Below are 17595 nucleotides of genomic sequence, written 5' to 3' on the forward strand. Positions count from 1 at the left end.
CTCATAATTAAAAATGCGCAGTGCAAGTAAATATACAAATGATATAACAAATATTTTTTTTAACATTTTACTTTTATTAGGTCTTAGAAAAATTTAATAATCACACTTTTTAGTTATTTTTTAATTGATTTATTCTTTTTGTTATTTATTATACAGTCGGAGAAATTTTAAGTATAAAATTTTTAAGATTTATAAAAATGGTAAGATGGATCAATAATCTTAACATTTATTCAGTTTTTGTTTTTTATTGAAACTGTAGCCATCTTAGTAAATTTTTGCTAATAATTTGTTTAATTTTATGCTGCTAAAATATAAAATTTTTAAAAGCTATGTTCTAGATTTAAAAATAAATATAAAATACATAATTTTTTAATAATTAAATCTTTACTGAACCATAAAGATAAAATTCATCTTCTTATTTTTAAACAAACTGAATGAAAATTTTGAATCAATTTCAAACAACCATACTCGATAAAACTTTTTAAAAATGTGTTCAATTTAAAGATTTATTGCAGCGAGTGGTTATTTTTTATCCAACGGTTATATTAAACTATTTGACAAAATTAAGAATAGTTGATAGATGGTTATATTTAAAAGTTTTTTAATTAATTAATATTTAATTTAATTTTTTAATTAAATAATATATTTTTACTATAAATTATAAATAATAATTTATTTTAGATTGATTTTTCTTATAACTTATGATAAATAATTATTATTTTAAAATTATAACTAAAATTTAAGTGGTATAATATATATAATTATGACATTTGAAATTAAATTCTTCTATTAATAATATTTAAACTTTAATCTCTATTTTAAAATTTATTATAATAATATTTTTAATAATAAATATAAAAAATTAAACAAAATTAATTGTATTTTTAATTAAAATAAATTACATCTTCAATAGTCATTTACTAAAACTAAAAGTAATAATTAATAAAATTTTAACAAATGGATCAAATGATTTAATTTATCAGCTATTAATTAACTATAATCAGTCACTGACTGGCATTGATAAACCAAACCATACAGTTTTAAATATTATCTAAAATAATTTTTTCCAAATATTATTCAAGTAACATTGGAAATTAACTTTATTTATCATTAAAGAAATATAGATTTATATTCTACACCTTTTATAATTTTGAACTACCCTGTTTATACTCTATAACCATAGTAGTTTTTAATCTAAATTTTGTAATAATAATGCCTAATCTACTTAATATTTATAGTTTAGGTTCTCATAGTAAGGTTTTTATTGTAACTCTTAGATGGAATGCATGTTATGATTAAAATTTGCAATCCATTTATGCATATCTCACAAAGGGAAAGTAAACTATAGGTTATTGATTTAAAACAAATGTTGGTTCCCTCTTCCAGCCTGGGATTATGGATGTACTTTGACAAGAACATCATTGTCGATACACCAATTCCTAATATTTAAACACAGCCAAAGATGCATCATATTTCTCACACTACTGCTGAACTGAAAATGAAACATTAATAGCACTAGGAACTGACATCAAGAGAATTATGGAAAATTTTTTGTTTCATTTGACGGCATGAAATCAAGTGACGCAACTAACAAGAAGTTGACAGTTTTACAGCATTCCAGAAAAAATATTTGTAAGGGTCTAACCCAATCCTCTGCTTCCCCCAACAAATAAGAAGCCTTACAGTAAAAGATAACAATAGGGAATGTGGGCCATGTCAAGAACGACTTTCACGGCATTGTCTTTCTTCCTATCTATAGGCGACTAATGACAGCCTCCACCTCTGCAGGGGTATAAAGATGATAGGTTTTGGCCACCCTTGCAATGTCAACATTGTTTGGAGTCACCTTATATGTGAATAGCACAATCTAGTTAGTGATAGTAAGACTTAAAACCCTGTATAATAGAAAAATGTTGACCAGCAAGCCTGAAAAACAAACGTTTCATATGATCTATATCCATAGCATTAGGCTTTACCTTTTCTTCCATAACTTGCTTCAGAATGGAAAGTGCAATTGTCTCGGCCTCCAGAAGAGTGATGTCCTGCACAAAAATTGCAAGCCGCATCAGCAATCCATAATCAAATGTTATACATATGGAGATGACAAATTCACTGTAGACTCTTCATGGAGGTACCAAGTCACTGTTGCAGGAATGTAAAAGAGAAGGGAAAAAGAAGAGAGGGTGAGTGAAGCACATGAGGAGACCTTGTTATATTGCTCTTGCAAAGAGCTATCTGCACCTTCTGAACCTGAACCAATAGCCTTTGCATTGCATTGCCAAAAGGTTCCAGATGGATCAGTATAATACCTGTGCATATACAGCTTTACAGTTTAAGCCAAATAACTGGAAAAAAATTACTGCCATTTCTCACAGTGGAATATGAAAAAGTTGTAGTATCATCATATACAAAATAGAGAATAAAAGGAAAATGAATCATTAACACATTACCACATTGACTATAACTGTTACCAAGTGTAACTCTTAGTTTAGTAACAGCAGCAATTAATAAAATTCTAAGCTGCATTAGTGGGGCAACTTCTCCATGAACACTCAGCATTAACAGAAGATTTTAAGTGTCCCTCGGTGTGCACTCTCTGCTATCTAAGCAGTTACATTTAAACTCTACATAGCATTTTTTCAAAATTAAATTGGCAAAACACATTACTATACCTGCTTCTAGCATTTTCAGATCCAAACTCAATATTGATTAAAGGCAATTAAGATGTCTCTCTACCCTAATATAATAATTGCTGATTTCCTTTTCTAATGAATATGCGTGGGAGTATATATATAATAACTTTATGAACAGAACATTTATTAACAGTATAAGCAAACAAATACCGAAAACACACAAGTACTTACAGGCTGGGACCATTCTCATCATGACCAGCAATAAGGAGTGACACCCCAAATGGACGAGACTGCAAGGAATAAGATCACCATAAGAATAAAATATAAGTATGTATTTCAAATAGAGGATTTAACAGCATATTGACTACATAAAATGTTTTCAGAAATTTTTATCTGCAGAGAAAAACGCAAGTACAGAAATGTTTATTTCTATCTTTTTAAATAATGTAGAAGTATTTTGGCATGGTATATGCATTTGAACTACGAACTATTCTGAGTGATAGCTGTGCAAAACTACTGAACTGTTAACTGTTGAAAATGAACAACCATTTCTAGGATCTCACAATTGACACATCTTGCTTTCTCCACAATAGGAGGAAAAATTCTAGAAGTTTAACCTTTAGAATGCTAGAAAGCATGAATCGAGCAACCATCTGAAGAATGGATCCATGCAATTAATATTCAAGACAGAATTGCAAACATCTTTGGTGAAAAAAGAAAAGACTAATGGAAAAAAAGTTTTCACATCACTATTTGAATGACATGTTAACAGGTCCCCATCCATGCAAATAAATAAAGACAAGCAGAATCAAATGATCAGATAGTAAGATTTATTTCTTCGCAAGTGAGAGGCAAAAAGCTCTACCATGGAGTCTTCATCGCCTTCCCCAAATCGTAGAGCCAGATCACAAAGTGCTTGTGTTGTAGATTCCACCGTCATGGGCTCACCATATGAGAATCTATGGTTCTGAAAAGTTAATTAAGAGAGTTAGAAAAGGAGTTCCTCCACCATGTGACAAAGCATGGAGCAGCAACAATTAAAAGAGTACCTGAGTTTCCACACGTGCGTGCTCAACAAGTGTACGAGCATCTGCAATCAAACCACTCATAGCACATCCAATATGCTCATCAATTTCCATAACTTTCTCCACACTACTAGGTTCCTGAGAGAGAATTGACAAGATATAATACCTAGAACAAGTCAATCCTTCACGACTTGATGTTCATTAATTTTGATGATGTAGTGTAATGGCCAGATATAACAAGATGTCGTAAAGTCTACATTATGCTGAATCAGCTAGAACTGTTTCAAGTAAATAAAAACTTCAACACCTTATCATTACTGATGGAATTGATGATTTATTCAGAAATAAGTTTCTCTGACAATCACATATAAAGGACAACCACCCTCATTCAACCTTCTTCAATGCATGATACCTATATGGGTCACATTTATCTCATGTCACACTAGTCCCCATGTTACTTTATACAGATGGAAAAGCAAAAAATCACATCCAGCGCAACTAAAGGAAAACAAGACTTGATCCTCAGACCAGAGTGTTGCCATTTGTGTCAAAGATGCATAAACACACAATTCATATTAAAAGACCAAGGAGAGAGAGAGTCATACCAGCAGAGGTGAGGTGATACGCTTCTCAACAGCAAGCACAACACCTTCTTTTGTCTTTAACCCAATTGCAGTGGAACCTAACTGTAATTAAAATTAGATTCAAGTTATTTTCAATTAAATAAGCTCATCAAAGACTTGATTTTGCAGCAGAACATTGGAGATATGATTGAGAATTATATGTATATAACAATTTATTGTGGGAGATTAAATCAAAACTCCCCAGTCACCACTTCCTCAATGTTGAGGCTATTGCTATTGGATTCTGATAATAGGACATGGGTAATAAAAAATAAAAAATAAAAAGTAAATACAACAATTTGTTTGAAACACACCTATGGCAATACTAGAATCACTCGGATCATTCCTTAATTTCTTAAAGTCAAAGTAACAAAGGCTAATAGTTAGCATTCTCCAGAACTTCAATTTCATAACATGCAATTTTAGCACTTGAAATAACCTAAAATAAACAAGAAATAAAGTTAAATAACTCCACTTACATTATGCAATTATGAAAGGAACATAAGACTATTAGAAGATAGCATTAATTGATAAAGCATCCAGTTCATTCAGCAGGATCAACTCATAAGCTTCAATGTATTGATCTACACTCTATGCAAAGAATGTAGCTAATTGCTGGGTTTACACTTCTAAGACTTGTTAATACCAAAACTCAGTAGAGATTAAATTGATTAGACAGCAATTTTTCCTAGTTAAATATTCTAAATGTCTCAGTACTGGGTTCTTCACTAAGATACACAAAAATTCCAAAAAATTATTATGCCCCTTACTGAATTATACATGATAATCATGTCAAAATTAGCATGTTAAGATAAACTGAACACTAATCACTTAAAACCCAGTTACAGCCTCCCCAGAAAAACAGTTTTAACCAAATTATTACTCATAAGAAGTCAAACATCTATGATGGGTAGCAACAAATTTTTTAGAGAAAAAAGAAAATCAAACTTTGTAGAAAAACAAACAAGGGTTTTGTGGGGAGGTTTTAGATTTATTTTACCTTGATGGCTTCAATAGCATATTCAACCTGAAACAATCTCCCTTCTGGAGAGAAAGTGTTAACTCCTCTATCATACTCGGTCCTTTAAGAAACACAAGCGCACAAATTAAAGTCTCAAAAAAAAAAAACTTGAAAACCCAAATCAAAATCAAGAAAACAAATCATTACTAAAGTTGATTAAGGGATTATTTTTTTCACCTTGTGAGAAACATCTTTGCTTCGATTGGAACCTCAGATCTTTGAGAGAGAGCAAGAGAGAGAAAGTGAGAGAGAGTAGGGTCTGTTTGCTTTGTGTGTTCTCTTTCTTGTGATTTTGTAAAGTTCTCTACTTGTTTAACAAGACAGGTCGCCGTACCGAAACGTTCCGGTTACATTTAGAGCTCAATTTATCCAAAGTAGTTTTAAGCTCATTTATTTCAGTCCGTTGGGCTTTTTCTTTAGCAAAATTATTTAGGATTTTTTACAAATACAACAATGAAATGTAAAATCTTATTTCTATAGTAAAAAAGATTTCTATTTTTGCGATTTAAAAAAAAATTATTTATACATTTTTTTTGAAGCTTTACTATAATATTCTTTTAATATATTATTGTATTATTTTAATATATTTTTTGTTCCACTAAATGATTTTATTAATTTTATTTTAATTATATATTTTTATATTTTTTTAACTGTGTGGTATCATATCATAAGTGTAATACCCGAAATTTTTATATATTTAATAATGAGTTTCTATTTAAGTTAATTTTAGCTTTATTTTTATTTGGTTTAATTTGAAATGTTTTAATGAAAATTTTAATATTAGTCAATTGAATGAGTTATTTTTCTATACTCAATTAGTTTGAAATTTTAAGATATTAATCAAGTAAATTATTTGAAGGGTAGAATATATTTTTAGTTATTCTAATTTTTCCCTAATGTATATGTATATGTATAAATAAAATTATATATTGAAAAAATTATGGTAGAAATTGTAAGGGATGTTTTTATAAAAGAATTTTAGAAAAATTAGTATTCTAATTGATTAGTGGTATTAAATTTTAAGTTGGAAATTTATTATTTAAATTAATTTTGTGTTAGGACAAAATTGAAAGTTTATTTTGGAATAAGGATTGAAAGTATAATTTTATTTTTATGGGGTTCTAATGGAAAATTTGTGAGTTTGGTATTTTTGTAAATATTTATGTCGGCAATGGTATTTTTGTAATTGTGTATTTTCAATAATTCTAATTTGGCCCTAATTAAATAGTTAGGAGCTTAATTGAAAGGCTAAAGGAAAGTTTAGGAGTTAAATTAGAATGTTGATGGATGGAATTGTAAGTAATTAAGAAAGTTGAGAGACCAAATTGTGATAAGGAAAATTTTGGGGGCTTAATGTCGATATTGAAAGAAAGAAAGAAGGATCAGGGAGAGAGAAGCGGGGAGAGAGAGGGAGACGTCGGGAAGAGGAAGGAAGAGGCGGCGTCGTCCATCTGAGGTCGGGGCGAAAAAATAAACAAAGAGGGCAACGGTTTGAAGGCCATTCCTACTTCCGTGAGCTTCCTACCGATCTTGATGGCGATCGGCTCCTCAAGAGAGCTTCATTTCGCGCGTCGGTTTGGTGGTAGAAGGAGAGAGTTTCGAAGTGGAGGCAGCGCGATTTTCCGGATTTTTCGGCGAGCTCTGGCGGAGCTATGGACGATCGAAGGGCATATTCCGACTCTCCTTAGCTCAAGCTTCGCAATGGCACCTGTTTCGTGGCAATCGGGCTTCTTTTATAAATCGACGGCCGAGATCGTCCGTAAATCTCTCCGAACGATCGGGTGTCAGATCGGAGAATCGGAAGCAGGGATCGTCGTCACTCTGGCGGCCTCGGTAATTTTTTCTCTCGCTTGTAATTTTGGAAATTCTTGGTTTAATTGTGTGTCTACTGGTTTATATTAAGTATTTGATGATATTTGTGAGTCAAAAATAATTGTCTATCAGTTTGCCTGCCTCGTGTTTTGTATTGTGTGGCGGAGTCGGGAAAATAGTGAAGTTTGGGGACCCGACTCCCGTTGTTTGAATTGTTGGATATTTGAAGTATTTTTCTGGCAGGTCCTGGACCCGTTTTTACGGGGGGTAATGTCCGTGTTGTAGGAGAGGTTGTGTCAGATTTTCGGTAGAATTCTCCCGAGTAGAGATTCTTAGACAGTCAGTCCTAGGAGTCTAGACCTAGGATTAATGATCGATTGTTTCAGCGTTTTGATAAATTGTTTTCCGTGACTAGATTGTCCGTTTGTTCGGCTCGCTCCAACTGAGGCACCGAAGCAGAGCTAGAAGGTCGCCTAATTCTGTGAGTTAAAGTCACTTAATCGTTGCACTACTGATAAGTCTGAATTTAATATGCTATTTTGGAAGTTTATGCTTAATATGGTTATTACTATCGCAACGTAAATAATTTCATTGGATTATTAATTATTGAAGATAATATAAGTATTATTATAGTAATGTTATGATAATACCAAATATTATCAGTTTTTCCACATGAGTTGCATGATGTCTTACTCTAAATTGTTAATCGTTATTTTGATATGGTTGAATGACTTCTTTAAACAATAATATTTATTAAATGTGGTGATTGCGATTTGGGAAATGTGGCTTGTAGAACATGTCGCTTGATGGGTTACATCAGGACCGCGTGCGCACAGGTAATGATCATGGACGGGTAATAAGATTTTTATGAGTTCGCCCACGGTGAGCATGGCTCTGCAGGCTGATTTGAGTAAATTCGCGGTAATAAGATTATTATGAGTTTTTTCCACGGTCGAGCATGGCTCTCTGGGCTGATTTGAGTGAGATGCCGGAGTAAGGACTCGTCGAGCTTCTCTCAGCACTTATTTGAATATTAAGTGATCGGACTGGAGTTAAGGACCCTAGTCGAGCTTCTCAGCTCTCTAGCCGACATACTTGGATACTTAAGTGACCAGACTGGAGGTAAGGTCCCTGGTCGAGCATTGCTCTCTGGGTGCCAGTCTTATTGGATTAAGAGAGCCAAAATGGCTACTAGAATTTGGGGTTATGGTTCTACTGAGCCACTCGTCCCGTAAAGGTAAAAATATATTTTTATTTATTTATTTATTATGGTATGATTATAATATGGGTTGTATTTACGTGCATGGTTGATATATTGATTCGAATGATTAATATTTTCTGTGAAGAAAGTAATAGGGTATGATTATAATATGGGTTGTATTTACGTGCATGGTTGATATATTGATTCGAATGATTAATATTTTCTGTGAAAAAAGTAATAGTCTTTAGATTATTTGATTTTAACTCACTCTCGAGACTGACAATCTCCATTTACTATTTTTCAGATTCGTGACTGTTAGCCTTCCCGCGACTCTTATTCAGTAACCCGACTCCTTCATCTTCAGGTGGTGTTTATATTGGTATGTCAAATTGTAAAAAAAAAAATTTAGATCCTCCGCAGTGGTAATAGTAGGGATATCAGTGGTAAATTTTCTGTAGTTCCGGGTCTCGCCTAATTTTTATGGCAGACCGAAGTAATTATGTAAAATGTAACTATTAAGATAATTTGTGGCTTTAATAATATTAATTTGAGATGAGATTTGTTTGAGTTGTGAGTGTCAGGTTTACTACGGGATTCGGTGGCCTTACGCCTACCCATTCTCTAGTGCCGATCACGGGCCCACAGGTGGGGTCGTGACAAAGTTGGTATCAGAGCTTAGGTTTAGATTTCCTTCGACCTAAGTTGAGATTTTTCTTGGTACTGCGGAGCTAGGATCAAGTCTGTCTTGTTGTTTTCATTGACTCCAATGTCTCAGACTTCTCTGTTAGATAGTCTGTCTTTCGTTCTTGTGAGCTTGTCTTTGATGCGGCGTTGAGAATGAGCGCTGTAGCGATGGGAAGATCCGAAGCGCGGTAGACTCGTGCCGTTTTCATCAAGTGATTAGTGCAGTCCACCTTTGGAAGCTTTGATTGTTGTTTCGGTCAGATTTAGTGCAGAACGAGGTTGCAATCGTGTCATGGACTGCCTCGTCATCGCATCAGGCATCGCCTTATTGAGTAGCGCCGACGTTAGTGCTTGGGAAGTCGAGCGGATGTCAGAGCTTTTATGGTTGAGTTGTGATTGTAAGAAGCTTAAGAAAGGTGGTAGGAGTATTTTCGGATGCTCGAAATCCAGAGAAACTTAAGCGAACATTATTTATTTTTCTAAGTAGAACAAGTGTTTTAAAATACAATATTGCGCCCAGTCCCGTAAGAATGCATTATGGCATTTCACTGTTAGGCATGCATAAATTCATTTTAGGACATGCATCATACATCGTGCATTGCAACCCTTGGTGATAGGGGCATCATCACCCTGATGTGCGATATTGTAGAATTTTATATAAAGAAATGGCTAGAGGTTTTACGATTCTATAAAAGTATTTTTCCAAGATAATAAAGCTTTTATCAATGATGATGATTATGAGGTAAATAAATAAGTAAATTTTTCGAGTGAATGGTGTTAGCTAGAGAATTCTCTGGATGACGAGCTGAGTTGCTGTGAGAATGAATATATGGCGTAGTAGGCCCCATGTTAGATAATAAAGGAGGCTTTTGGATTTTAGTCAAAGAGGAATCTTGTGTCAGGATGGCATGGGTTGTGTCGGTTGATGCGATCAGATGGATGTTATGTCGAGGATGATGTGATGTGGATGTTAAGAATTTTCTGCGCGTGTAAGGACATGTCATTAGGAAGGAAATTTGGTGAGTGGATTTTTGGCAGGATCAGAGTTGGACCTTCTTGTGTGGAACCCTTGGTTTTGTCGGCAGGTTGGTGAGGTGGCATGTAAGTTGGACTTGCCGCCAAGTAATGTTCCCTGAGGTCAAATCCAGTTGTTCGTAGGTCTGAGTTGAGGAAGTATATTTTCGATCCTTTGCTCGTGTTGGATCCTCAGTGTGTGGATGTAAGTAAAGATTTGGTTTCCGAGGAGCCGTAAATCAAGATCGCCAGTTTTGCTAAAGGGTTTTATCGATGAATCTTGTGGTTGAGTTTATTTCTGCCGAGGAAAAGTTCTCGAGAAGCCGAGTGGAGATGAGAGGTTCCTAATTAGTTCCCTGATCCTTCTTTCTTTCTTTCAATATCGACATTAAGCCCCCAAACTTTTCCTTATCACAATTTGGTCCCTCAACTTTCTTAATTACTTACAATTCCATCCATCAAAATTCTAATTTAACCCCTAAACTTTCCTTTAGCCTTTCAATTAAGCTCCTAACTATTTAATTTGTGCCAAATTAGAATTATTGAAAATACACAATTATAAAAATACCCTTGCCGACATAATATTTACAAAAATACCAAACTCACAAATTTTCCATTAGAACCCCATAAAAATAAAATTATATTTTCAATCCTTATTCCAAAATAAATTTCTAATTTTGTCCTAACACAAAATTGATTTAAATAATAAATTTCCAACTTAAAATTTAATACCACTAATCAATTAGAATACCAATTTTTCTAAAATTCTTTTATAAAAACATCCCTTACTTTCTACCATAATTTTTCCAATATATAATTTTATTTATACATATACATATACATTAGAGAAAAATTAGAATAACAAAAAATATATTCTACTCTTCAAATAATTTACTTGATTAATATCTTAAATTTTCAAATTAATTGAGTATAGAAAAATAACTCATTCAATTGACTAATATTAAAATTTCCATTAAAATATTTCAAATTAAACCAAATAAAAATAAAGCTAAAATTAACTTAAATAGAAACTCATTATTAAATATATAAAAATTTCGGGTATTACAGGAGCAGAGCTAGGAGGTCGCCCAATTCTGTGAGTTAAAGTCACTTAATCGTTGCACTATTGCTAAGTCTGAATTTAATATGTTATTTTGTAAGTTTATGCTTAATATGGTTCTTAGTATCGCAACGTAAATAATTTCACTGGATTATTAATTATTGAAGATAATATAAGTATTATTATAGTAATGTTATGATAATACCAAATATTATCAGTTTTTCCACATGAGTTGCATGATGTCTTACTCTAAATTGTTAATCGTTATTTTGATATGGTTGAATGACTTTTTTAGACAATAATATTTATTAAATGTGGTGATTGTGATTTGGAAAATGTGGCTTGTAGAACATGCCGCCTGATGGGTTACATCAGGACCGCGTGCGCATCGGTAATGATCATGGACGGGTAATAAGATTTTTATGAGTTCGCCCTGGTCGAGCATGGCTCTATGGGCTGATTTGAGTAAATTGCAGTAATAAGATTATTATGAGTTTTGCCCTGGTCGAGCATGGGTCTCTGGGCTGATTTGAGTGAGATGCCGGAGTAAAGGACCTTGGTCGAGCTTCGCTCTCTGGGCACCGGCTTATTTGAATATTAAGTGACCGGACTGGAGTTAAGGACCCTGGTCGAGCTTCGCTCTCTGGGCGCCAGTCCTATTGGAATGAGATGTCGGAGTAAAGGTCCATGGTCGAGCATTTGCTCTCTGGGAGCCGGCATACTTGGATACTTGGGCGTCAGTCTTATTGGATTAAGAGAGCCAAAATGGCTACTAGAATTTGGGGTTAGGGTTCTACTGAGCCACTCTTCCTGTAAAGGTAAAAATATATTTTATTTATTCATTTATTTATTTATTATGGTATGATTATAATATGGGTTGTATTTATGTGCATGGTTGATATATTGATTCGAATGATTAATATTTTCTGTGAAGAAAGTAACAGGGTATGATTATAATATGGGTTGTATTTACGTGCATGGTTGATATATTGATTCAAATGATTAATATTTTCTGTGAAGAAAGCAATAGTCTTTAGATTATTTGATTTTAACTCACTCTCGACAATCTCCATTTCATTTTTTCGGATTCGTATTTAGCCTTCCTGACTCTTATTCGAACTGACTCTTCATCATCCGGTGGTGTTTGTATTGGTATGTCAAATTGTAAAAAAAAAAATCTCAGATCTTCTGCAGTAGTAATAGTAGGGATATCAGTGCTAAATTTTCTGTAGTTCCGGGTCTCGCCTAATTTTTATGGCAGACCGAAGTAATTATGTAAAATGTAACTATTAAGATAATTTGTGGCTTTAATAATATTAATTTGAGATGAGATTTGTTTGAGTTGTGAGTGTCAGGCTTACTACGGGATTCGGTGGCCTTACGCCTACCCATTCCCTAGTGCCGGTCACGGGCCCACAGGTGGGGTCGTGACAATAAGCGCATATTTATGGTAATACTATAAAAGAAATATACTAATTGATATTAAAAAAATATAATATTATTTAATTTATGAATACTAAATATAAAAATATAAAATAAAAATAATAAATCTACTTGAATAATTTTATGGTAATACAAATTAAAATAATATCATTTCAGTATTTTTTAGATAGATTTTTAGTATTTTTTCCGATGAAATTCTAGAAAAACAAGATCATAATAATACAAATAAAATAATAAACTTTCGGTATCTTTTAAGTCTATTTTTAATATCTTTCCTTGATAATATTTTAAAAAAATAAAAAATAAAAATTAAATTTATAAAAATATAAATTACAAATAATATCTTTTTGATATCTTTTACGTATATTTTTAATATCTTTTTTCTAATAAAATTTTGAAAAAAATATCTAAATAAAATTTTAAAATAAAAGTCATTAATTTTTTTTAAAAAAATTATAAAACTAAAATCTCATTTCAAAAAGTAGTATAGTGAAATTCATCTATTTATTTACACGATTAGAATTTCTTTTTGTAGGAATAAAATTTTTCAAAATCCATTCAAGATGTAACTATGAATAATAGAAAAACTAGTATTCATATAGATATAACACAATCTTAACTAATATATTAATACTATTTTTTTCAATTGTTAGAATTTTGATCTTTTTTACCATTTTTATTTTGTGAGAAAAGTATTTTTACCTACTTAATGACAGATGTATTAAAAGTATTATTAGAGTAGTAAGGTGATGTATTAAGAAAATCTATTTATTTATTTATTTTCAGTTTCTTGTGTCATTACTTTTTCATGTTTCCATCAAATCTATTAAGGATAAATCTTGTAATTTCATTATGAACTGATAAGTTATATCTTACTTTACTTGAATTATATTGTTGCTCTATTGCTATCAAATTAATTAGGTTCTCCCCTTTTTAGATTCTTTAATATGTTCATAGTAAGCAGCTTGAAGGATAAAACAGAATATGCCTTCTAATGCTTCAACTCTTGTGCAGTAATAAACCAATTGCTAAGTTAGTATAAAAATTTATAAACATTTCTTTCTAATTTTTATAGTTGCTAATTTGGGTTAATCTTGTTTATACATTATGATATTGATGTCAATATTGCTTTTCCACTTCCTTAAAATGCAAATTATTTTTTTCATGTTTTTTCTCTCTTATTTTCAGGTTATTCTTTGAATTTGGTAGCTCTCACATCTATAGCTGAGTAGGATTCTTGTAATAATTGATAAACTATTAGAGCTTCCATTTTAAAGATGCATTTATATCAAATTCAATTACAAGCATATTATCAGTTGTGGTATTAAGTAAAGCATACTCTTTATATTCTCTATCGTTTTTTTATTATATATTTTTTATGACTTGTATAATTATGTCCATTTCATTTCTTTCTTTGTTCTTTCTCTTTTTCGATCTCTTTTGTTGCTCACGTAGAATGTGACTTTGCACTAGATGTATGATTTTAGAGATTAGAATGATTCCAAGGCATTGAAGTAACTAGATAGTTTCTATTATTACCATCCATCTACTCAACCAACCTTGGATTTTTATCTCTTTTTGTCTCGATATCTTTTATTTTTAGAAAATCAATTGATATGACTAGGCTGAATGCAAATGAATTCAATGCTAGTGGAGAAAATGACTATTGAATTATTAGAAAATGTACAAGAGAACATGCATAAGGTTTAGCCTTAACTTTAAAGGCATGTCTTTGTTGTTGCTTTCAAAACTTCCTTACATGTCAATCTTTATAAGTCGTTATCATGTATTAGTATATTTTTATTGAAAAGATTTGATTGATGGAATCTTGAATTAAAAAAATATCATTAAGTTTTCACTCTAGCCTTTTATTTTCTTTTGAATTTTATTAGTATTTTGATATTAAATTTTATTTTCAATACTAGAATACAGATGCGACTAGACATAGGATGTAGGAATAAGTCTTCAAGGTTTGCAGTGCCCCTTTCCTTATAGTTTCCTTAATATTCAACGGTAAAATACTTGATGATAAAACTCAATTAGTCATTGGAAACATTTGAATCTTGAACTCATATTATAACTTTTGACGTATAAAGTGATTTCTTTTTCTATAACTCAAAATAAACCACATTATAGGGTTAAAATGTTTTAGATTAGCAATTTCAGGAATATTAAGCTGCTAGCTTCATTTTAATATTGATATAACCTCTTGTACCATCATGAAAGCAACAAATAGAACAATTTGGTTCTTAAATTTTCTTTAGTAGTTTATTATCGTTTACTTTTTCCATACAAAGTAGAATAGGAAAAATAATCTTGATTATAATATTATGCTAGAAAATATCTTTTAAAATTATAATGGTAAGTAAACTTTTTTATCAATTAGTTTTTAATGTTTCATGAATACATAGATCATATTTTCTCTGATTTTTTTTTTTATTTTTTTTATAGTTGTAACGTATCTTTTGGTTTTTTTTCTTCAATCTTATTAGAATTATACTTAAATAATAACTTTCATGAATTGGTTAAATGTTATATAGGTAAAAGTGGGAATATAAGCATTTTTTATTTTCTATTCTATTACATGTAAATTAATTTTATTAACTTTTTTTATTATTTCAATTTAGATACAGAATTAATTGCAAAAAGTCTATAAATGAGAAGGTCATATAGTTTAGACTTTTGATTGTCTATCCTCTAATGTGTTACTTCAAAAATGAATATAATAGATAATCACAACTAAATATGTCAAATAGAATCTTAATTATTGTATTTTCAATTAGTCTACATACAATTTGCTATAGATAGAATTAATAAGGGAGCTGCTATATACTTTATTAGAAATTCTAATATCCACAGTACGGTCAAACCTCACATTTAACCAATTTTTTTCATTTTTTAAATCTTATATTTAAGTTTTTAATAAAATTTCAATCATTTGATTTAAATTAAAGATAGAAATTACAAACATAATTAGATTTTTATCAAAAAAGGACCCTAACTATTGTTAATATGTATATTTATCTATTATTGTATTCTATTTTTATATATCTTTTAAAATTCTAAATTTATGATTGACCATATTTTCTATCGTTAATTTTATAAGAAAACCATTTGAAAACAGTTCATCGTAAAGTAAGAATAGTCGTGATTAAAATAATTGATAGTTTTATAATGTTAGTCTCAATGACATAAAAAGTATCTTCAATTTTAGACGAGATGCATACACCTATACATCTTAGAGTAAAAAATACTACAAAGAAAATCATATGGTTCCACATCATTCTTTTTATGTTAATAATCAACTTATTATAAAATTACTAAAATTTGTCATAACATATCTCACTACTGAGATCTTGGATATTATTAATTGTGATATGAACAAGACTTTTGAAATTAGTTTTTGAGAAATTATAAAATTATTAAAGTGAACATTAGATTGTTGCAGTGATCGAGTGAGCAACCCGAAAATTAAGACAATAAGTACTAAGCAGTTTAAATGAAAAATAACACTTAATAAAGGAAGATATCATTAGCAAAAATGAAAATACTCTTGTAGTTTTAGACAACTGTACGCTTCATTAGAAGCATTAAAATGTAATAAAAAATACATATATTTTCTATTTATATTTTAGTAATATTCGACTGCCAAGTTTATTTTTAAGTAAATATAGATAACTACTTTATTAGAAGTATTGTTACAGGAGTGCATATAGTGCAAATTTTTAGAGAAATCATATATGAAAATTAGAAAAGAAATAAATTGACAATTTCATAATACTAGTGCTATATTTTTCTTTAATATCTTTTGATTTTATAGACTAATAAGTATTATTTTTTTAATTCTAAATATTATCTAATTTAAAAGTTAGAGTAATGCTGCCTATAAGACGAGTACATGTCTAGTTTAATACATATAATAAGTATAAATATTGATTTTTAAAATTAAATATTAAGAAATTCTTAAAATCTTATAATAAAAATATTAAGTAGAAAAAGAAATAGTTCCTTCTTCCAGCCTGGGATTGTGAATGTACTCTGACAACAATATTATTACTGATTCACTAATTTCTCGTATTTAAACACAATGAAAAATTCACTTATTTCTTTGATGATGTCACGAATGTGATGATTAACACTAAGTCTCGTATAAATCACCAAAGGAGATGTATGTCTGTTTCACAACCTAATTTCCTAAAGCCATATTTTCTATCGATTTGTTGAGAGAGTTGCACTTTGCTCAACTATACTTGAATTTGGTTTCCTTTGGTAACTGCCTAGTAATTATTTACATAAAATAATTATATCTTAAAATAAATATAACTAATAATATTAATTATAATTAATATGAATAAATTAAATGGACTCGGATCAACTCGTTATAGATAATCTGATCTAAATTTTAGTAAATAATTAATAATCTTTAATTCAATGATAGAGAGTTTATACAAATATTTGAATATTCTGAAGTATAAGTTGCAGATTTTTTTTTCTTTTATTTTTTTTTTTTAACCGGTTAAGAAGATAAACTTTTATGTATCTTATAAAAATTGACTATGTGATATATCTTTTTGATATAAGAGATTTTGTGACTTTTTATTAACACTTTAGAACCTTAAGAATTATACTGTTAGTAATTTGTGTCCAAAATTATTGACATCATTAATATTTTTAGCCATTGAATTTTAAATAAAATATTATCGCTGCAAAATTGATTTTGTCGAATAGATTATTGAGTGTAGAGTTCTCTATTTTTTTTTAGGTCATCTAAAATTCGTCGAAATTGACTAAAATTAAAAAAAAAATCGAATTGAGAGACTATTTTCCCTCTAAACTCTATGAAAAATTAACACGATTGGTTTTGAATAAAAGTTAAGATGGTAAGGAGTGAAAACTGTTAGAATCACAACCAATTCACACTGAATGAATGAATTATAACTATTAAATTAATAGTATTAATGAATTTAAATATAAATTATTAACATTTTAACTCTTTGAATTCAAAGTATAATGAAAAAACTATAGAACATTTTACGTCAAAAACTAAACCATCTTATTTTTAAAATAAAGCTATACCAA

General features: G+C 30.3%; 1 protein-coding gene across 1 annotated transcript; it reads right to left on the reverse strand.

The window, feature by feature from the left end:
• Window positions 1-1537: 1537 nt before the first annotated feature.
• LOC8276553 (proteasome subunit alpha type-5) lies at window positions 1538-5706 on the reverse strand. Its single transcript, XM_002532901.4, has 9 exons — window positions 5480-5706; window positions 5282-5363; window positions 4264-4344; window positions 3683-3796; window positions 3499-3600; window positions 2865-2923; window positions 2207-2309; window positions 1977-2042; window positions 1538-1846 (listed from the first exon to the last, which is right to left on the reverse strand). Exons 1-9 carry the CDS (start codon window positions 5491-5493, stop codon window positions 1754-1756), a joined length of 714 nt encoding a protein of 237 aa, XP_002532947.1. The 5' UTR covers window positions 5494-5706; the 3' UTR covers window positions 1538-1753.
• Between the last annotated feature and the right edge of the window lie 11889 nt (window positions 5707-17595).

This window comes from Ricinus communis, chromosome 8 (genome assembly GCF_019578655.1).
Source record: "Ricinus communis isolate WT05 ecotype wild-type chromosome 8, ASM1957865v1, whole genome shotgun sequence".
Classification (NCBI taxonomy): Eukaryota; Viridiplantae; Streptophyta; class Magnoliopsida; order Malpighiales; family Euphorbiaceae; genus Ricinus; species Ricinus communis.